General features: G+C 34.7%; 4 protein-coding genes across 4 annotated transcripts; 1 reads left to right on the top strand and 3 right to left on the bottom strand.

Annotated features, from left to right (window-relative positions):
* Nucleotides 1,296-4,459, top strand: LOC18599107 (actin). The gene is made up of 5 exons (XM_018121632.1): nt 1,296-1,394; nt 1,933-2,003; nt 2,135-2,528; nt 3,027-3,640; nt 4,042-4,459. The coding sequence occupies exons 2-5, from the start codon at nt 1,944-1,946 to the stop codon at nt 4,105-4,107; spliced, it is 1,134 nt and encodes a 377-aa protein (XP_017977121.1). The 5' UTR covers nt 1,296-1,394; nt 1,933-1,943; the 3' UTR covers nt 4,108-4,459.
* On the bottom strand, nt 4,962-9,260 carry LOC18599106 (probable protein phosphatase 2C 68). Its single transcript, XM_018121631.1, has 4 exons — nt 8,606-9,260; nt 7,009-7,373; nt 5,552-5,788; nt 4,962-5,473 (listed from the first exon to the last, which is right to left on the bottom strand). Exons 1-4 carry the CDS (start codon nt 8,931-8,933, stop codon nt 5,237-5,239), a joined length of 1,167 nt encoding a protein of 388 aa, XP_017977120.1. The 5' UTR covers nt 8,934-9,260; the 3' UTR covers nt 4,962-5,236.
* LOC18599105 lies at nt 10,767-12,518 on the bottom strand. Its single transcript, XM_007028929.2, has 2 exons — nt 12,041-12,518; nt 10,767-11,016 (listed from the first exon to the last, which is right to left on the bottom strand). The coding sequence occupies exons 1-2, from the start codon at nt 12,413-12,415 to the stop codon at nt 10,927-10,929; spliced, it is 465 nt and encodes a 154-aa protein (XP_007028991.1). The 5' UTR covers nt 12,416-12,518; the 3' UTR covers nt 10,767-10,926.
* Nucleotides 14,503-20,740, bottom strand: LOC18599104 (DNA polymerase delta small subunit). The gene is made up of 14 exons (XM_007028926.2): nt 20,625-20,740; nt 20,343-20,472; nt 19,447-19,553; nt 19,200-19,326; nt 18,673-18,780; nt 17,758-17,873; nt 17,571-17,654; nt 17,040-17,108; nt 16,867-16,938; nt 16,703-16,794; nt 16,490-16,617; nt 15,870-15,971; nt 15,677-15,744; nt 14,503-14,895 (listed from the first exon to the last, which is right to left on the bottom strand). Exons 1-14 carry the CDS (start codon nt 20,688-20,690, stop codon nt 14,836-14,838), a joined length of 1,329 nt encoding a protein of 442 aa, XP_007028988.2. The 5' UTR covers nt 20,691-20,740; the 3' UTR covers nt 14,503-14,835.

Below are 22,328 nucleotides of genomic sequence, written 5' to 3'. Positions count from 1 at the left end.
TTTGGGTTTAAACCTCCAACCAACCCTAACCATATGCAACTGACAGTTAACTATAATGAATGAAATGCAAATAAACCAAAGCACATGACTGCACTTTTAAACTAGAAAACTCATATTGATACGTAGCTGGATCACTAGGGAGTTGAGTAGTGAGCAGTGACCTCAATCAACAAAAAAAGAAAGGTTTGTCTTTGCATTCGTGCGGGGCCGATTCTGAGATGATAGCCGGCCATAATCTAAAAGGTAGAGACGTTCACATGAATAAAGATGTGGCCAAAAGCCATCTCATTTGCTCCCATAATTATGTTCGTTCCTTGTTAAGCATGATTAAAGTAAAGTAAATACGTGTTTTTGTTTGGTTTCCAACTATAACAACTTTGGCATGAAAACAACTACAGTAATTAGTTTAATTAAAAGAAATGTCAACCAAAGAAATATGGGTCTTATGTAACCATTTATTTACTTTGTTTTAACTTGAGTTTTTCCATGTGAGAGTAACTAAAAGTAAAAGAGAATATATATATATATATGTGGGTAATTTAATTAATTAAACAATAATTAAATACTATATATCGTTTGCAATTCTTTTTAGAAAAGATATAGAAGTGGTCAAACATCTAAACCTCGGTGACCGAGATGGGCGACCACGTTGTGTGTTTTTATTTAACGGTAATGCATCGCACGTTACATATGATTGCACACAATCAAACGCCAAATTCCTGTTAAATCATGTCAACTTATTGACGGGTCGACGTTGATCCGGCTTTGGAGTCAAGAGAATATCGGAGGATCAGACAAGTGTAGGTGGAAGTGAGCCCAGGTGAATAAAATCGAACGCGGACATGAACTGTTGACAGTTGGGGACAGAGTGCTGAGTTGGCAGATTGCCTCCATTTCCTTTATTTCTTTTTTTTTTTATTTCATGATCCTATTCATAATTAGTCCAACACTAAAGTGAAGAAAAAGGAAATTTAATTTAGAAAATTTTTTTCTTTATTTGGTAGGGTCCTTCGAAGGACTAATCTGCCCCTTGAAGTCCTAAGAGAGATTGTATGGAGTCCTTGCTAAAAAAAATGAAAAAAGCACCTTATTTAAGGAGGGGTAGATCCGTCCACACATATTGTTAAACCGAAAGGATGCCAGCTGTTTCCACCATGAACATGACGAGAAATGGGGTCCGTCGATGAGGACATGGGAAACGGACGGCCAAGATCTTCGGAAATCGAATTTGAGGTGCATTTAAGGTGAATTTACATTTGAAGCGGAGTTTCATTTGCACCACCTTGCTTTTTTAAAACAAAGAGGGCGGGTACCTTAACCGCACATTCCCACGAACTCAACAGTCCGTTCAAACAGCAGCAAAGAAAGGAAAGAGAGAGAGAATCGAGATAAAGGTATTTCTTGTATTTTTAAATTTAATTTTTTTGTTGCTAATCGTTATTTTGCTTGTTCATTTTATTTTTCAATCAATTTTTTGGTACTAATTAGATTGGATTTCGATGCTTAGATCTTCAATTTCAAGATCATTTTAATGTAAAATTCTGAGTTTTAACTTAATTTTGCGTTTAATTATTGATAATTCTTCTGCATTATCATGTGGTAATATGTGAGATTTTATGCTAAATTTTCTGGTTCTTAAATTGGTATAAGGAGTTAGATCAATGGTGGAATCGAGAATCTGCATACTGAGTTCCTCTATTGAAGTTCATTTTCAGTTGAGGATGGAGGGAACAATACTACTCTTATTCCTTGTTTATGAATAGTTATGATGTCATTTTGGTTTACGGATCATATATATTGTATAGTCTCAAGTGGATTAACAGTGTCACATCGTACAAATAGTTTATAGTGATGGGATGTATCAGATTCTGATATGAGATCATCTTGTGTATTTATTATTATTGATGTTGGTATCGGATGTGTATGAAACAGGCAATAGAAAAATGGCAGAAAACGAGGATATTCAGCCTCTTGTTTGTGACAATGGGACTGGAATGGTCAAGGTACTCAATTATCTGATCTCCATTTCCTTTTATTGCTGTATGATGATACTATTAAGTTTGGAAAAGCGTGTTGGATTTGTTGGTTAGTGCATTCAAAATTTTTAGATGCTGATTGATGTCAATCTTTTCAGGCTGGATTTGCTGGAGATGATGCTCCAAGAGCTGTTTTCCCTAGCATTGTTGGTCGCCCACGTCACACAGGTGTGATGGTTGGTATGGGTCAAAAAGATGCCTATGTGGGAGATGAGGCTCAATCTAAGAGAGGTATTTTGACGTTGAAATATCCAATTGAGCATGGTATTGTTAGCAATTGGGATGACATGGAGAAAATCTGGCATCATACCTTCTACAATGAGCTTCGGGTTGCCCCTGAGGAACATCCAGTTCTCCTCACAGAAGCTCCTCTTAACCCCAAGGCCAATCGTGAGAAAATGACTCAAATTATGTTTGAGACGTTCAACACCCCTGCTATGTATGTTGCTATCCAGGCCGTTCTTTCCTTGTATGCCAGTGGTCGTACAACAGGTAAGCACTTTCACCATCTGCTTCTTGTCTGTTTAAAATAATACATGGGAAATTATATCCATCTGATTATAGGTCAAGATTTATGACTGAAATGAGTTACTCGAAAATTTTGGTAATGTATGAAATTGGAAATCTTCCTGCATAGATATTGTTAGAAACACAAATGTGCTGAGTTAATTAGTCATGATCAGGCATGGTAAATCTAAGATCCATGGAAGCCCATATAAACATATCACTTTACATTTCATATATGCATATTGCTCTTGTTGTGACTTTGGGAACAATGGTAAACAGCTTGCTTACGGGAATTTCAGATGTCCTGCAATTTCCTGTTTCCAAGATCTCCATGGATTATCTAGAGCAATCTTTTTGTTTCTCTTGTGAAAAAAATAACTTGGTCTACCTGCTGAGTATATTTTGGACTTGTTATAGAAGTGATTGTTTTTCTGAACGAACAGGTTTCATGGTCTTGCCCTAATATGCATGGTTATTGTTTAGGTATTGTTTTGGACTCTGGGGATGGTGTGAGCCACACAGTTCCTATCTATGAAGGCTATGCTCTCCCACATGCCATCTTGCGTCTTGACCTAGCTGGTCGTGATCTCACAGATGCCCTCATGAAAATTTTAACGGAGCGTGGTTATTCTTTCACAACTACTGCAGAGCGGGAAATTGTGAGGGACATGAAGGAGAAACTAGCTTACATTGCTCTCGACTATGAACAAGAGCTGGAGACTGCAAAGACCAGCTCTGCTGTGGAGAAAAGCTATGAGCTACCAGATGGACAGGTTATTACTATTGGGGCTGAACGATTCCGCTGTCCAGAAGTCCTCTTCCAGCCATCCATGATTGGGATGGAAGCTGCAGGCATTCACGAAACCACATACAACTCTATCATGAAGTGTGACGTCGATATTAGGAAGGATCTCTATGGAAATATTGTCCTCAGTGGTGGCTCGACTATGTTCCCTGGAATTGCTGACAGGATGAGTAAGGAAATTACAGCATTAGCTCCAAGCAGCATGAAGATTAAAGTGGTTGCACCACCAGAGAGGAAGTACAGTGTCTGGATTGGAGGTTCCATTTTGGCATCCCTCAGCACTTTTCAGCAGGTATTCCGTCTTTTTTCTTTTTTCATGAAGAAAAACCAATCATATCCCATTGATACCTTTATAATTTTTTAGAATCTTGTGTTTTACATAAATATGCTTCGGAATCACTTTAGTTCGTTACAAATACTTGTAAACAACTTTGCATTGTTTGTTATGAGTTACCATACAACGACTATGTCTCTACTTAAAATAGTTAAAAAATTTATTGTGCTTACTATAACTAGATATATCTTCTCGCTCTGAATAGCAATAAACCCTCATGTTTTAAACTGATGCCTGATGGAGAACAGTTTAGGCAATTTCCGGTCCTGACATTTTCCTTTGATAGCACTTAAAGAAATCCGGATTTTAAGATATTAAAAGAAAATGGATAAATTTAAGGGTGGGTATTTTCTTTGCAGATGTGGATTGCAAAGGCAGAGTATGACGAGTCAGGGCCATCAATTGTACACAGGAAATGCTTCTAGTTACGCAAAAGCAAGAGGTGGGGGTGAGGAGATATACAGTACACATTTTGTATCACGGCAAGGCTTATAAATCAAGTGCTTCCTATTTTATCTTTTCTTTCTTCCTTTCCTTCCTTTTTCTTTTTAATTTATTTTCATTTTTTCCTCTCTTTTTTTTTTTTTCCTTCTGTTGTTTTCCACTGTTGATGTCCAGAAGATGAACATGGAGCGATTCAATTTTTTTTTTTTTTACATTACTATTTGATTGTAGAAGCATTGTGTATTGTCACTGATTTGGTTTTGGATTGAATCAGAAATTCTTTTCATTATAATTTAACGAGCCTTCATATAATACACAAGACCAATTATTCTACTTTTTTTCTTTTTCTGTGATGATTTTCTTAATCATCGTTTTATCATAAATTTGGAACTTTCTGGGATGCTAACGAAATAGCTATTGTTTAAATAAAGTGATAAGTTTAAAACTTATTCCTTCTTTAATTGTAATATTGAAATGTCATATACATTTCTTATCCCACCTTATGAGTCTCATCCCCTTATATTAAAATTTAAATCCGTAATTATATCTAATCTTATAAATCTTAAATCCATTTATCTCAAATTATGGAAAACAAGCACTCGTTTATCAACATGGTTCAGGAATCATGAACATGCTGAGACGCCTTCAAGAAAAGGTTTTACTGCTAATTGCTTAACCAACTTCATACAAAAACAATTAATCTAATTTTTGTCTTTTGAGAAGCAGCATTCTATTGAATCGAAGCACATGAATTGGACATGTTGAATATATACAACTTCATCATCTGGAACAAAACGAGGGGTGGAAAAATGCCCATAGAAATGAGGATGGAAAGGATAAAAAAAGAAGAGAAAATGTAGTATTCTCTTATCAGGGTTATCATCATAAGTTGCATATCAAAATATAACAATGAAAATCAGCTCAAACGTTTTCCAAGACTTGCTTGATAATGGGAGGAGAAAGAAAAAGCAAAGCCGAGAAACTGTTGGAAAAAAGAAAAAGACAGTACGATTCATACAGAAACTTGCTGAACTTCACCATAACCCCACTGATTATTTTTCATCACAAGGTATTAATTCAGATGATAGACCATGGATTTTACAGCAATCCTTAAAGAATGTTAAAGTTTGATGGTCCAGTGGTGTCGACGAACCCACGAACAGACTGCTCTGGCACAGACATCTTTGCACCCAGCGACTCATGGTCTATAAAGATGACAACAACTGTAATATCATCATGGAAAAACCGCCTAATCCCTTTATCAACCTTCTTAAGATCATCATATCTCATCTCCCTTTTCCTAGCTGCCTCGTTTAAAGCTGTTTTAATAAGCCTCTTGGCAATTCCCTAACATTTTTGGAGAGAGAGTGAAAAAGAGAATTTAAGTTCAATGGCAAAGGAAGATGCACTCAAAATGATACTTACTGCTCGTGGATAGTTATACACAATCTCGACAGCCTGCTGATTTGTCAAATGTTCCCAAAGTCCATCAGATGCAAAAATTAGAAACTTATCACTAGGTTGTAAAACCCTGGTGCACATGGATGGTTCTGCTGTTAGCACAGGTCGACGAATGGGTTCAGAGAGGTGAAATCGTGGGAAAGAAGGATCAAGAGAAAACTCTGGTCGCTTCAAGTATGCATCTCCGATAGATCTGGATACCTGTTTCCATTTCATAGGCAAAAACAAATGAACATAGATAAGTCAAAACACAAGCAGATTGTATTTCAAGGAAACCAACATCAAATTGATCACTGAATCAAGTTAAAGAAACATCATAGATTTTGACGATAAATGTTCATATTAAGAACCAACTACGGAGCCCAGCTTGCTGAATATACTTATCATAGTGTACCAATAAAAGCAATGAATTCATCAAGAAAAGTTAAAAGTATTTCCTAAATTGATCCTCTTACACCCTTTCCATTACAAAGATAGTTCTAGCCATCGCATATATAGCTGCGAGCAACTCAAACTAAGGAAAGCTGCCATAGTTTTCTAGAAAGCCTCAAGAGATCTGGATAAGGAAAAAGCCAAATGGTGAATCTTAAAAGGACATATTTCTAGAGGTATAGATAACTATGTATAGTTTAGAACTTCAGTTATGACCAGCAAATGAAATTTGCTAGGGCTGCCTTCATATCAATATTGCACAACCAACAACTAAAGATTTTGAGGTGGTTTCTGCTACCGTATAATGTGCTTCTTGACATTCCAATTATGTATTATTAACTTATTGACATTACTACACCTTTATTATGAAAATGTGCTATATCTGAAGCTGAAAAAAGATCATAAAATAAGAAAAGAATAAGGTAATCCTAAAACAGATACAAATACCATGAAACGACATGCTACAAAGACCTATGAGTGATGTGCATATGGCACCAATAAGCCCATGAATCAATTAAGCTTAACAGAGAGAGAGAAAGACATTGACTGAATGACAGAAAGAGTAATCCCAACAATGAAGTCTGATGACAGGGATTTCATATGCAACGGAAGGAGATTATAAAAATGGTAAAAGGCTTCTCCTGCAAACTAGCCTGTTTGAACATGAAATTTCAATTAATAATCTAATATTAGATGATTCCACAGCCATTGTACCACAGCATTCATCCCCTGATAATCACATAATAGAAAACTAAACACAGCTAGCTTGAATTGATTCACTCAGGGGTGTAACTATCCCAAACAATCTTAGAAACATATGCAAGGAAATTGTGCTCCATTATTGCTTATGAAAAGAGATTCAGTTAAAAAAAAAAAAAAGTGAGCCATTCTTTTTGTGTGTCCTGTTTGTGGTCCCCCTATGTAACAACACACATACATCATAGCATAAAACATGGAGAGCAGATGACACAGAACAAATGAGATCATACCTGAATGATTCCTTTAATACGCCATACTCCATGCTTCATAACAACAATATGAGAATCATCTGGATGCAATGACCTGAGTTCCTGTCTGACCTCCTCTATACTAGCATTATGATCTCTAGTCAACTGCTCAGCAACTATCTTATTTGATCTACCCAAATAACCAATTACAGCTCGAGAATCACCCAAATTAGCAATGTATAATGTTCCCCTCCATATAACTCCAACCAGACAACAAGATCCAATTGCTGCAATTAATGGTTTTATTCCACATGTCCTACGTACAAGAGTAAGAAACCCATCTTCAGTTGCGGAAAAAGCGCTTCTAAGAATATCTTCAGAAATGGTTCCATTTGCTCGAGCAAGCCCTGTTAAGTGATATGTAAGATGCGTTCTAGAAAGAATTACTAAAAGGCATTGGAAAAGACACAAGAGAGTGATCTCAAGAAATGCATCTGATACAAACTAAACAGTTTATGTATTTTGAAGGAAGAACACAATCATCTCTGTTAAAGCTTACACGAACATCTTCCTTATTGTAAGCCTGCTTGACTGTAAAGAGAATTTGCAACTATAGAGCCATCGCATATGAAATGTAAATTTATTCAGCATATAGTCATATATCATTCTTCTCTTTGCTTATCATACAGATATATGTTCTACTCTTTGGATTTAGGAATCATCACAGGATATTCGAAAAAGTTGCTATTCCTCTCACTTTGTAATAATCCGATGTCTAGTCCCAAGTATATCCCAATGAATGAAAATTTGACAGCCTTAACTTTGTTAAGCGAATGTTGAGTTTCCAAAGTCAACTGTAATTTACTTTCTTTGTTAACAACTAGACATTATATTTAAGCCATATTAGTTATAAAATTAAAAATAAAATTTTCATTTACTAAAGTCAGAATTCCAAAAAGAAATCCAACTCAGTGTGACATCACATCATTTTTGCAGTAAGCTCCAAGAAAATAGACAAACAGACAAATACAAATTCAAATAAGGTTGCTATAAACCAGCATCAATCATAGCCTACTGCAGAGAAAAAACTAATGCGGAAACCAACAAAAACTACATTCAAACAAACATGGAAAAGGACATAAATAAATCGAAGCAAAGAATTTTTCAAGATGGCTAAAGATACAATCAAGTTGTGCATATTAAAAGAAAGTTAGCAAAAATTAAGAGTGACGAAACACTTAAAAAGAAAAAAGAAAAAAAAAAGACAAACCACAAAAATTCCACACATCAAACTTACAAAATTCATAACATTACCAACATATGTACAAAAAAAACTACCACAGAGACATAACACCGAGTATATATACCTAAGAGCTCAGCTCATTACCCAAAAATTCATCCATAAAACACATACTTAGCACAAATCAACAAAACCAACAAAAAAAAAGCAACAAAAATAAACCCCCAATTAAGAAAACAAAAGGAAAAAGAAGAAACAATAGAAAAAAAAAAGCATCCACTCATCAAGAATTCCTAAATAACTCAACCAATTATCCACTAAAACAGAAAGCATTCATACAAAGAAAAAACAAAAAAAAAGAAAATAGCCAATTTTTAAAAGATTAAAAAGGGAATTTACTAATTAGATTTTGAAAGAGATGATCAGAGATAAAGCGAGAAGCATCAGGGCCACCGTGTCCATCATAGACACCAACAAAAGTAGCATCTTTTCCGGTCTCGACTTGACTATGATCTTCAATGATTTCATTGGCTTGAACAACAGCAAAGGAGAAATCACCATAAGAGTGTTTTTCAAGGTCTCTACACCAAAGAAGTGAATCACGTAAAGAAGAAGAATCTTCTTCAACCTCGTCATTATTACTATTATTATTATCCTTGTTCATACGGGCATATCGACTCACTGGTCTCCAACAAGCGAGAGCTATCCTTGCCAACCATGAAAACATCCCTCATTTCCCTTAAAAACAATACCCTTTATTGAACCTTTCACTTTGAAAGAAAAAAAATTGGGCTTTTAAGGTTTAGCTAGTAAAAATTTTGGAGAACCCCACCAAGTTCTTTAATCTAAGGAAGTGAATTTCGGTTTGGGTTTTTTGGAAAAGTGAAGAAAGTTGAAGTCTTTGAAGGTAGTAGTTAGAGTTGATGGATTAAAGAAGAAGAAATGTGAAGAAAGAGAAGAAAAGATGAAGAATTTGCTGGATCAGAGAGACAGAGAGAAAAGTGGGGGGCGTTTTAGAGAGAAGAGTTGCAGAGAGAGAAAGTGGATTTTTTTCAGGAAGTGTTTTTTTTTTTTTTGTAAAGGAAAAGAAAAGTTGACGAAGCCTATGAGCTAATAGCAATGCTTTTGTTTCTTCTTTTTTTTTTTTAATTTTCTTTTGCTTTTTCAGAAACAGAAAGAAGAAAAGGGCCAACCTTTTCTTTTTCTTTCTTTCCTAATTTTATGCGTAGAGTGAAAATTACGATGATGCCATTAATTTGAAGATTAGATGCTGACCCCGGATCTGGGACCCCTCTTTATTTCTTTCTTTTGCTGTTTTAATAATGAAAGGAAAATCAGTTTAGATATTCAAATCTGCTTATTCTCGAATAATTGGGAAACTGAGCTTAAAACCCCAACTCAGCCAAATTGATGCTTCTGTTGTGAGTCAGCTCACTTAAACAGAAGAACAACTCAAAGTCTGAAGCCTTCTCTCTTGTTTATATTATTTCTCTTTTGGGAGAGCTTTATCCTCCTTTATGGATCTTTAGAGTGGCCTCCAGCGCGCCGCTTCTGGTTCCAAGCAAAGGGAAAAAGGTCACAAAAAGGAAGGCATGTACATTGGAGAAAACATTTGTTATGTTCAGTAGTTACAAGTCGAAACAATCTGAATAAAAGATATTGAAGGAAGACGCGTGTAGATGAGTAGGTGGGTTCCAACAGCTACAAGTTGTTTCTGCAAAGACTGAGCCCTGAGAGGGAGGAAATGGGATGTTGTTGTGTGGTAGAGTTATGTTCTTTTCCAAAACTAAAAAGGCCTCAATATCATGTGACATCGTGGCATGTGAAACTGAGGCTTTCTTTTCTTTTTGTGCGTGTGTGTGTGTGTGTGTCACAAGCCTGTCAATGTGTTTTAGCTTACCTATAAAACCATTCCAATCTTAATCTCTAAGGCCACCAATCAATCATAAAGTTTTGCAATAAATTATAGATATTGCAGTTTTTCCAGCATCAGCATTTGATTGACCCCGCCACCACATTCAATCAGACGGTGCTGATTTCTGTAGGTTTTGTCAATATCAAATGAACAGATACAAAAGGGAGGTGTTCAAATTTCAAAATGTCCCCAATGAAAGGAACTTCCAAAATCTTGGTGTTGTGCTGGCTCTCCCAAGGTGAAAATACTGCTGAAGTTCTTCTCCTTTGATGTGATGGCTTGGAACTTCAGCAGCAACAGACACATCTTATCTTGTAAATTATGCAACTTATCTCATCTCTTTCTGCATTGAAGTTGGAGCAATGTGTATTTGTATGTAAATTCCAGGGTCATGAAAACTAGCTCGGAATCAAAACAGATCGATCATCTTTTTCTTCTCCAGTTCATTGTTGAGCTCAATTACCTACACAGCCTTATGCCACCAAAAGAGGGGCCAGCTTAGTTAACAAGTCTTGCATTTGAACATGTCACTTCTTTTAATTCTGTGTAAAATGCATGAAATGTTTCTTATATTTAAGCTTGTAACCTTTATCACATATTTATTTATTTATACATTTTACACTCAAAAGTATTCCATGAGTGAGATTGAATTGAAATTGATCATTCTTTATTTTGCTGATAACCAAAAAAATATAAATGAATAGGAAGTAACAATACTACATATACAAATTGCTGAGCCTTTCTCCCCCAAGTCTTACAAGGCCTAAAATTGAATTCCCATTTCCTAGCTAGTCTTCAGCTCTACTTAGACAACATCATTAACCAGACGCCTGTGCCTGTTATAGTGTTTCTCCATGAAAACCTTTGAAGCTCCCTCTATAGTTTTACGCCATGTCTGCATTAAAAAAAAGCCAAAAGTATAACGAAGAAGAAGAGAAAACAGAAAAAACCAACCCAAGAAGCTACATTTCCTTCCCAGAAGAGACGAGCTTGAAAATGTTTGGTATCTAATTAATAATTAGGTTTTGTTTTAAAACAAGGACAAAATATGAACCACATTCTTCTTATCTTATCTTATAAAATTAAAAAGGGTTTTTAGTGACTATAATTCATTACATTATTAAGTGTGTATCAAGATATTTTAATCATATTGGTGAAGTAAGGGCAGAGCTAGTCAGTTTTTATTGAAAAGTTAAAGATAAAAAATATATATATATATATAATATAAATAATTAAATACGATATATAATATTAATAATTTTTTTATATTATCAGTATTGTTTAAAGACTAAATACTTAAAAATAATTTTTTTAAACTAAATATAAAACATTAAACATATAAAAAATATATTATATAATTAAGATTAATAAAAAAATAACATATTGGTGAAATTTTTTAAAATCATTGAGAACACATCATAAATTCGTGGTCCATTAAAATATATATAACATATTGTATTAATAATTTGATAAAAAATTATTTTGAGGCTTAATATATATATATATATATATATATATATATTTAAAATTCGTGGTCCCGCATTCACAAGGGACGCTCCGCCCCTGGTGTGAAGTCAATTATTTCAATTTGATTAGCAGAAGAAATAGTTTATTATCAACTTACCAAATTGGAGATGAAAGATTTTGGTTTGGGTCATTTTCTTGTCCCCTTCTCTATTGAAAATGATGGGCATAATCATATCTATGTCCAATTGTCTAAGAGTAGCGATTAGGTAATGATGTAATATTAAATTATCATGATTTTGTTATTAATCTCTCACCTCTTCATTTATTCTGTGTCACCTCTAAATTTTGAGATTGATTTTTTTTTTTAAAGAAATTAATATATAATTAATATGCATTTCCTTAATCTTTTAACTTCCTCGTGCAAGAAAATAACAAAGCCTTTTAACTCTTACCTTCTCAATGGTGCCAAACAGGGACCTGTTCCTGATTTCCCTAGCTCTTATCTGCGACCTCCCAATCCCAAGTTGCCTCAGCAATGCCGACCGCCGCGTCACCGCCGGGGGGAGAAGCCATTTCCTCTCAGCCAAGCTTGTGCTTCCATTGCCTGAAGGACTCTCACACTGACTATAATCACCTTCCCTTCTCCTCAACGCGGTACCAGTACTTCTTTTCCGCCGTTTGACCACCACCCTTAACTCCTTCCTAGCTGGACCCTTGTCATCGTCGTCACCTTCCAGTTCAGCAAACTTCCTCAGCAGCTCGTCAGATGATTTTTTAGTCACATGTTGAACTTGAACATTACTAGGATTAGCATCGGCAGCTTCCATTGTTAGTAGAGAGAGAGAGAGAGAGAGTTATTTGGGGTTAAGAGATTTTGGGCCAGAAATGGAGGGGAATATAAATGATGGGGTGGATTTTGTTGGGTTGCGGCCAACACTAGGTGGGAAAATGGGAAAGGACCGTTGGGGTAAGTGAACCATTTGAATAATTAGAAGGGTTGGCAAAATATAGCCGTTACGTTGGGATGAAGGGAGGAAGAATGATGGGATCTTTTTTAGCAGCAGGATGTGAGGCAATGGCATGTGATCTTGATGAAGACAAAACAAGATATATTGCATTACATTGCATGTCATGCTACTTCAAATTTTCCACCTTGGTCGGATCTCCGTGTAAAATGCGCTCTCCCCACGTTGTTTTGCTGACAAAACATTGTGGGTGGCTCAGAAAAATGGGATCTCTTTGAGAAAGTAAAAGGGAGATTCAATGGCTGCGGTTTCATGTGAAGGTTTACTAGGAATACCATACAAAATCATGCAATGGTTAATGTCTTAACGGCTGCTTGGAAGTATTAGTTCATGTTTATTAATAAATTATACGTATCAAATTTAAATAAAATATATATATATATATATATTAATTATAATTTTTTTAATTAATATCATTATAACCCGTGATTATAGACAATCGTTAACATTTCTTGATTATGTAAGATAAATACAAATCTTTTTTTTCAAAGGAAACAAAACATTTCTTGATTATGTAAGATAAATACAAATCTTTTTTTTCAAAGGAAACAATTTAAGCATGTGCATGCTTAAAAACAAACAAATGAAATGAATTTGGACTATTCATAGTAAAAGGGATAACTTGTTAAAGATTTGGCGAATAGAAAATCTTGAAATTATAGATAGTATATTTGTTTCAAGATTGGTGTTGAATTAGAACTTTGGGCAATAATTGGATGGTTGAATCAATTCACAACGTTTAGTTGCCTTCTCTTTGAAAAATTATTAAGTAGATCATACCCATCATAGTCCCACCCACTAATAACGTGCCATATTAACTAAACCTCTCGTGTCGGATTGTTCTAATGAATGTGGGTTCGGAAGCAGGGGAAAAACAAGAGAGAAGACGATTTGAATCTAATGGCACATGTTAGCCTGTGAGAGGAAAAGGGGAAAAAGCAAGGGAGAAGAAAAATTGAACACTAAAGTTTTGCTACTAATTGTGATTTTAATTTGCTACTAAATTTTGACATGATAAGTTGAGTTGACATGACATTTTATTATTGGGTGGGGCTATCGTTGATAGAGTGGGAATGATCTACTTGACACTTTTTTTGTGCCTGTTTAATTACATATAAATAAATGCTTTGATGGATCACCTTCTACATTTTTTATTTTGTAAAAGGAAAAAAAAAAGGAGATAAATAAACAAAATCTAATTCTTAAAAAGTAGAAAAAAAAGGCCATATGCGTATCCCTTGGAGTTGAAAATCTAACGAGAGTCCCCTGAAGAACACGTAATAGGGTTTTAGTGCTCAACTGTCAGTGGATTTTAGGTTATGATGGAGAAACAGAAGCCACCCAAAATGGAGAAAGATGAAACTCCTTTGCATCAATATTTCAGCCGACCATTCATTCATTGCAAAGAGGTTCTTTTTCATACGGATCGTATAGCTTTACCGCGCCCTATTAAACGCCAGATCCTCACTTCGCTGACTCTGAGCTCCTTTTCCTAGCTCTTTACATGGATGTCCCCCAGTGAAACACATCTTTCTAGTTTCAGGTGCACTTGTACATCTGTCCCGTCACCATCCTCTCTAAGATGGACTTTAAGCAAAGACTTTGAATATCTTTTTTTTTTTTTTGTTATTCTCCATAAACATGAGGACAGATAATCTCATTTTTCTTTTTTGTATGTTAACACTTCAAAGATAAGAAACTTGTCACAACTCAAATTTGAACTAATCCTAGTTACCTTTCTTAAAAACACGAACGTCTAATGTTCAAATCCCCACTCCCTCCTTGAATTTTACTTCCCCATATGCACCAAGTAAGATAAAAAAAAACTTGTATTAGCAGTCAAGCTACTGTAACTCTCCTTTCACAAGGCCTAATATTAAGCAAAAGTAGGAAAAAAAAAATGATGTCAGCATGCTGAAGCACCCTGTTCATCATGGAGTTAATATTATCCTATCCATGTCTTTTCCATCAAAATTTATACTTTAAACAGAAGAGACACGGAGGCGGATCATGCACAAAACATCATATTCGGTTTTACTCACCAGTCATGTACTTTAATTAACAAACGAAAGGGAAGAACAACCATTGTTTTCTTTGTTCGATGTAGGTTGCATCACTGATTTTTTTTCCCATATAAATTGTCATCAATCATGAATAGTTCACAAGTTAGTAAACTTTTAGCAGTTCCACAACACTGACTGGTATTAAAACTCCATACCATTTTATGAGCTGAATTGAGTCCCAAAAGTTAGAGCATGGCATTCGAGATTTCTCATGTTGAGCTGCAACAGAAAAAACATAAATTAGCATGGATGGTTAATGTTACCAGAGAAAGCTTATCATCATGTAAGTGAAAGAAATAAGACATAAGCCTATGTGTCTTTAGACCTGCAAAAAATTCCATAAACTTTCACTTCTCTGGGCAACATCGTTAGAATTACAGTGAAAAGAATTTATTATATTATACACTTTTCCTTTATGCTAACAAATGGAGCATAAATAACACATTGAACTGATAGAGACAGAAAAGTAGCAAAAAAGTCATGAAAGCTTATTATCTGTTCTTTTCTTTGACACAATCCAACTAGTACTTTCCTTTCTTCTCAAGGAGGGGGAGGGGGGTGGAGAATAGGTGGCTATTCAAGTTAAAGTTAAACCCAAGTCATCTCAATCTAGATGCCTGATCAAGAAGAGTCCTAGATGTGTAACAATAACTTTTTACTCACATACATCGGGTGGATGACTATGATGTTTCTTGTCTTTTGAACAGGCTGACATTAACCAAAGCACCTCATGATTTATCATTTATTTAGTGGAGAGGTTTGATTTTGGATAAAGGATAGCAAGCACAATTATACTCTTTCTGACTGTATGAAAGTAATAATGCACTATTTGATAGATGGAGGACATCGTTCATCATGTAGGAATGATATAAACCAACATTTCCTCCGTAGTAGCTTAGACCTTAGGTAAGTCTAACACACACATGCATCTCCACAAACTAACACAAACATGCTAACTTGATTTCCAAGTTTAACATCTTTGAAGAAGACAAATGCTTACCACAACAGCAACTCCTGTTTCACAGAATCTAGGAATGCAAATAAGTCTTACTAATTGCCCTTCCGATCCTGCATGAGTTAATTGTAAGTTGAGTTTTATTGGCCAGGTAATGAAAAATAAGGATACTGTTATCTTTTTCCTTCTGCTTGAAAGGTAATTTTGAATTGTTAAGTGCAAGGTTTGGAGTAATTACCTTTTAACAAGCGAGTTTCATACTTTTCCTGATTACCAACAAAGTAAACATGAGGGCAGCTACCAATTAGGAAGGGATCCCGATCAGTGAAAGGATAACATCCTGTCAGATAACAAAAGCAGTAACAATTTACATAAGCTCATGAGGAGGACAAAAATCCACCAGTTTCCTGATTTCTTTACAGAATATGTTGCATCACCACAGGTTAGCAGCTTGTTGGGCAGTAACAGAACCAGAAAATATATTTCAGGTGACAAGCAAAATTAATTATTAAAAAAGCAAATAATCAGGAGAAAAGGTTTTTTAAACTGTTATACCTAAGTTAATTTAACATGATAAAACAGTTATTTAATTTATTTTAAACTCAAGATCAAACATGTTAATGTTGTATTATTAATCAGTACCAATCTTTCATTATTGAACTGAGGAACCTTATTCCATAAAGTAAGTCCTTTTTCCTTCTTTGAAAATTTCTTTTTCCAATTATTGGGGGACTATATGACTCACTGATGCTGGCCTCTAACAATTTCCAAGTTAACATATACAAATGACTATAATGTATAAAGATGCATATTCCACTAGTTTAAGAATGAAAATATAAGAATATATAAAAGTTTTACCAAGAGTATTAGGTGCTGTTGGGGCAAGATGCCTCCATCTTAATGTCCTTTCCAGAAAGTCAATTTTATCCTTTGCCTCTGAATACTCAGTGAGATCATTTATGTTCTGACCCGATGTTCCAAGAAATCTTGAAAATAAAGAAGCACAATGTCAGCAATCAGCATCCATCAAATTTAGGTGAGCACTTACAATAAGATATATTCATGTATTACCTGATGTTATCAAGCTCAAAGCAATGAGGATTGGTACAGGACCTAAAAGTGTTATAAGTTGCTGACCCTGGAAAAAGGCATCTGTTCAAAGGCTGAAGGCGAAGGATATTAGAAATGATACAAAAGCAGTTGTAACGTACACTATCTCAACATATAAAGCAAACCTGCTGAGGCAAAGAAAAATTTGCAGGGTCATTAGATCCAGGCATGATATCCAACGGCAAACTTGCAGCAATCTGAACATAAGTAAAAATTAGTAAGCAACAAGAACAGTATGCGAACTATAAGAAGCTAACCTTAAGTTGCTAAATCATAACAGTGGTGAAAAGGACAAAACCTGAGTCAACAAAATATCCAGCTCTTTAATTGGCTCAGACAACCTTGACTGGTCCTTAGAAGCTAAATTCTGCCCAAACAACATTACTCAAGTATCAGGTAGATGCCTTCAGGACTTTATAAAATATCACCTCTCCACATTTTGGTATTTCATGCAATAATAAAAATAATGATGATTTTTAATTGTCAACATTATATGGAAATACTTCAACAGCAAGACCTTTTGCCAGAAATATTTTGCTAAATAGAAAGTTCAATTCTTTGTTGTTGTTGTGGGAAAGAGAAAGGGGGGGATCGATACAGAATTTATGATTATTGTTTAATTAGAGAAGGGGAAAGGGTGTAAGTGCTATAACCATAATCCACAATGAGAGTAGGAGACTATTATTACTGTCAGACTACTCTGACAAGAGATTTTGAAAAGAGGCCAATGATTTAAAAAAGCAAGTAACAAAAAGATAAAAACTTGCAACAGAAAATCTTGACAGGCTTGCCATATTAACAGACTTAGAAAAGAGAGGAAAAATTTCACCTGTCCGTTAAGAAGTCCACGAGAAATTTCAACAGAGTTCCCAGCAATCACAAGATGAACTATGTCTGCTGCAAGGCCTTGCTCCTATTCAATCAAATATTATGAAGTAAGCAAGCAGTAACAGTTCACAAGATATTCAGGACAATGGATTGGAAAAAAAAAAGAATACAACAGAAACTGCAAGAACCTCTTCATCTCCCAAATGTCCTGTTATATGATCAACAAGAAGCTGAAATTGAAGGGGATTAGAAGCGCCGCTCCCAACAGTAAGCCCGGAGACAAAAACGACATACTTATCTTCTCCTGCCCACAGTCAAAATTTGAAAATTTTGAGGCACTGTTTAAAGACACAGAAATGCCAAACTTTCATACACAGTTTAACTATGTATACTGAAAGAAAATTACAAGGCCTTGGGTTCATGAGCCAATTAAGTCCAAATATCCAAGTTAAGAAAAGGTCCAGCCATATGTTATCAAAGCTAATTTTCTTCCTACCAATTTCAATACTCAAACCCATTATTGAGATATAATGGGAGATATCTGACAAAAAAACAACTAGCAGGCGCAATTCATTGTAATCACTTCAAAAAGTACGAGAAAAATCATAACAATGGAAATGAGACAAAACAAGGTACAATTTGTAGGATTACTTTGACATACTTAGGACATGTCATGTCCTGAAAGATCATGGGTAAGAGATACAGAGATTGAGAGAGAAAGAGAGAAGAGAGCTCTGATTCTCAACACTTGATGATGACTGAAAATCACATCATGAATCAGCAGAAGATTTGCAGCTTTCATTGATGAATCATTTCAGGACCAATTTGTCACTCCATTTCCTCACAGTCAGAAAGACTATAACTTTTAATTTATAAATTGTGAATCGATAACCTGTTCTAATAATTTCTCTATTTTAGCACAAACGAAGAAAATCAGTTTTCAGAGCCATGCCTGATTTTCCTAGCAAATTAGATGGTAGTATTAATTTAAACAGGGATAAACACTTTATGCAGACTACTTAACATGAGGAATGACTATGACCAACAAACAAGTGGCAGATTTCTGGTGCAATAAAAATTTTGGAGGGGGGAACATATCATACTTGATTGCAGCGGCCGCTCAATCTGAGGTGGTAGGCCAGCTTCCAGAACATCTTCAACAAAGAAGTCCCCTGCAGTGGTTTCCTTCCCATGCAATGCAATGACAACACCTATCAAATGTATCATGTACGTGCAAAATCAACATGCTTCATAAGAACAATGTTTGAATCCATAAATTTCATTAAGTCTAGCCTTAATTATGCATAGAAGTCTAGGTTCAATCAATGACATGCCTTTTATAGATAGCAGAAGCTTTTATTTAAAAAGAAGAAGAAGAAAAGGAAAGTTCAGGAATGATGAGTTAGTAAAACTGAGTGTCTTCGAGAGGAAAAGGATGGATGAGCCAAATAGTTCAAGCTCTCAACATGCTAATATGATAAAATTCTAGAAGAGTATAATTAATAATATTTGTACACAAGGCTTAGAAGCAATCAATTGCAAGAAATGCGGTCATTTCCAATGAATTAATAAAAATAGGTCGATGCAAATAGAAATTTCTATATTACAGTCAATTGTCAGCAATACTGACCTGTTACATAAACAGAAGGTGAAAGCATAGTGCCACCAAGCTTAACTCTTCCACTCTCATCTTCCAAAACCAAATAATCATCTTGATGCATAAAATTATGAGGTTTTACAAGAGGGGCAGTAGACCTCTGAAAATTACAGCAACAAATTTAGAAGTCAAATAATATTGAATTCCACATCTAAATTTCAACATACAAAATGAAATAAAACCAACACAAATGGATTGCATCCATTAACAACCATAATACCTCCTTAGAGTATTCATCAAGAATGCAAGGTTTGAGTTTCATGTGCTTGTAAAGGGTCCCAACAATGATGCATTCTTTGCCTTCTTCTAGCCCCAAAACTGTACAAACTGAAAAAACACAATCCAAAGAAATAACTTTTAAATCACTGAAACTTGATCAAAGTACTAATTTATTCAAAACGTCAACATTGTGAGGACTGGCTTGGTTCTTAGTGCTTCAAAATTCTACATGAAAAACTAAAACAATGTAGAAAACAGAATCCTAAATACACACAAATGATATTAATAGCAAGCTCGCCGTAAAAATAAGCAATTAAAACCTAGTAAGTTATCAGAATTCAATTTTCCCAAAACACATACTGTCACCTTGTACAAGCTTTTGAATTGGAAATCCACTATCATCGACTAGCCAGCCACCACAATGCAAGTAATTAAAACATTCCCTTCCAATTCTAATCACCTCAAAACCTCCAAAATGAGTCCATATAATCACCAAGTAAGCTCACAACCAATTAAAAGCCAATACCAAAAACTTTTGCCATACTATTGAACTAACATAGGCCTGCCAAAACCTTAAAACCCTATGAAATTGCAAATTACAATATTTATTTAACGTAAATAGCAATAAAAACAGCCAAAAGTGACCCACATGAACAATAAAAACAAATTGAACAAATACTTCCAACCAAATAACCTCGCCAAAATTGAGCAAAATAAAAAAAAATACCTCACCAAAGCTGGCTACCCAAAAAACTAAATTTATAAAGCAGAGTTCAGCGACCATACGTAATTAAACCCACAAAAAAGAAAAAATAATTTTGACCTCAGAAAAAGAATGCTAAACATTGGAAGCTTTTGATTCTAAAACAAATAAAATAATTGTAAAAGATAGGTTACCGGGGAGATGGGATTTCCAGTTGGGAGCAAGGGAATAAAGCAAAGTTCTCATCATGTGGAGACGAGCAAAGTAAATTTGACTGTACTGTTGGCCTCTGTAAACTTCGTTCTGAATCTCGAAATTCTCATCCTACAACACCCCCACCCCAAAAATAAAATAAAATAAAATAAAAGCGATTAATTCTCTTCAACATGTGATGAGATTTTAGGATATTACAGAAAAAATGGAGCTGAAAAGAATTAAAGGTAGAAAATGGGGCACAGGAAAAGAGAATAACTAACCAACGAGAGGTAAGCAGATTGTTTTCTCTGCAGCTGCGTTTGCGAGTCGACTTCCATGGCTTCCATGGCGGGAAAATTAGAGATGGAGACCGAAATTTTATTGCTTCCCCCCTCGGGGGAGACACTTTATAGATCCCAAGTTATCTTCAGTAAAAATAAATAATTCAGAGTGACACTCTAGCGAGCATGTAGCTCAACTGTTACAGCCCTCACCTTGCACGTTGGGAGGCGAGGTTCGATGCCTACTAGCTTCATTTTTCTAGTTTACTTTAATTGGATTTTAGATACTATATCAATAAAATAACATTAAAAATATTTTTATTAAATTATAAAAGTGTGACATCAAAATATGCACTTAATTAAATAAAATAAATACATGATTAAATTATATATTTAAAGTATTTTATCATTGTACGGTTGATAAAATCACAATAAATTTTTTAATAAAAAATTACTGTTGATTAATTATTAATCTTGTGACGGTAAAAAAATCTATTTTTTAAAAGTACATAATTTTATTACTAGTCCTCGTAGTCAAAATAAATTATGGCTTTTATGAGTACAAAATGAAAATAAAGTATAAAAATTAAAACCTCAAGACATATAGACAAATTAATTGGTGTCCACATTTAAAAAAAAAAAACGGTGTCCACATACAACCTTGTCTGAATAAATCAAAAAAAATCATTTGATCATCCCACCAACTCTGTCTGCACACCAACCTTATCTCCACAAAACCCTCCCTAAGTCCATGTTTATTTAAATACAGCAAGCAACTTCCTATTTCAACACAAATTCAACAATTTAAAATTATTTGAATATGTTTATAAAACTTAGAGATATAAAACTCTATTTTTTAATTTAAATGAACTTCTCAACCTACCGTTCAACCTCTTAAGCTCTTTCATCTACATTCTTATTTCAAATCGAATTCCATCTCTATTTAAAAATTCCTAAACCATGTCAAACTCTTATCATTGGCTATCTCCAGCTTTTACCGCTTCTTCATTAGCATTTTATCTCCACACATTAAAACCAAACCTATTCAAAGATTTGGATCACCACTCTCTTCCCTTTCGATTGCAGCCACCATTTGAATAATAACTTTTTTGAATTCTCAAATGCCAAACCAGTCACGTTACCAACATCTCATGTTATTTTAGTCTCCGTCAAGTTAGTATCAGAGATTAGTATGAAAAGAAAGATATTGATCCGAGTCTTGTATAGATTCATCAATAACTTCCTTTGCCCATTTATTGCTCTGCAAAACCTTATCTCTCTTACCTCTCTCTAGGTCTTTTGATTATACTTCCCTCCTCCACCTTATCTCCTAATTCAGCGTCACTTTCATAAACGTTACCTCTGATGTGAATTATAACTTGCAATTTATCATCTCTAATTTAGTCCCTTCTTTCTTTTGAAGCTGCAAACAAGTCTACAATCTTTTTACCATAGACATGGTTTTTGTGTTATCATATTCATCTCTTCTAAACTAGATAATCATGTGCTACTCGATGTAAAATCTTTGAAAGAGACCTTGACACTTTCAACTGTTCACACTTTACTAAAAAATTCTAAATTTAAAAGACTAAAATTTAAAAAACTCTTATCCAAATAAGAGCACTCCACAAAATTAAATTCTCTCTCTTCATTACATACTATAATAGCATTATTTCCCAAACATTCCTCATTATTTAGATTCAA

This window comes from Theobroma cacao, chromosome 5 (assembly GCF_000208745.1).
Source record: "Theobroma cacao cultivar B97-61/B2 chromosome 5, Criollo_cocoa_genome_V2, whole genome shotgun sequence".
In the NCBI taxonomy this organism is placed as follows: domain Eukaryota; kingdom Viridiplantae; phylum Streptophyta; class Magnoliopsida; order Malvales; family Malvaceae; genus Theobroma; species Theobroma cacao.
This window is presented reverse-complemented; position numbering and strand designations above follow the sequence as displayed.

Excerpts from the sequence above, each read along its gene's own strand:
- LOC18599107 (XM_018121632.1), top strand. The coding sequence starts at position 1,944 with ATGGCAGAAAACGAGGATATTCAGCCTCTTGTTTGTGACAATGGGACT. Across the intron at positions 2,004-2,134 it reads ATGGGACTGGAATGGTCAAG|GCTGGATTTGCTGGAGATGA; the intron begins GTACTCAATTAT and ends CAATCTTTTCAG. Across the intron at positions 3,641-4,041 it reads CCCTCAGCACTTTTCAGCAG|ATGTGGATTGCAAAGGCAGA; the intron begins GTATTCCGTCTT and ends TTTTCTTTGCAG.
- LOC18599106 (XM_018121631.1), bottom strand. The coding sequence starts at position 8,933 with ATGTTTTCATGGTTGGCAAGGATAGCTCTCGCTTGTTGGAGACCAGTG. Across the intron at positions 7,374-8,605 it reads TCTCTTTCAAAATCTAATTA|GGCTTGCTCGAGCAAATGGA; the intron begins GTAAATTCCCTT and ends ATCACTTAACAG. Across the intron at positions 5,474-5,551 it reads TGTATAACTATCCACGAGCA|GGAATTGCCAAGAGGCTTAT; the intron begins GTAAGTATCATT and ends CAAAAATGTTAG.
- LOC18599105 (XM_007028929.2), bottom strand. The coding sequence starts at position 12,415 with ATGGAAGCTGCCGATGCTAATCCTAGTAATGTTCAAGTTCAACATGTG. Across the intron at positions 11,017-12,040 it reads TGTTTGGCACCATTGAGAAG|ACATGGCGTAAAACTATAGA; the intron begins GTAAGAGTTAAA and ends TTTTTAATGCAG.
- LOC18599104 (XM_007028926.2), bottom strand. The coding sequence starts at position 20,690 with ATGGAAGCCATGGAAGTCGACTCGCAAACGCAGCTGCAGAGAAAACAA. Across the intron at positions 16,939-17,039 it reads TGGATATTTTGTTGACTCAG|ATTGCTGCAAGTTTGCCGTT; the intron begins GTTTTGTCCTTT and ends ACTTATGTTCAG. Across the intron at positions 15,972-16,489 it reads AACAGCACCTAATACTCTTG|GATGTTATCCTTTCACTGAT; the intron begins GTAAAACTTTTA and ends GTTATCTGACAG.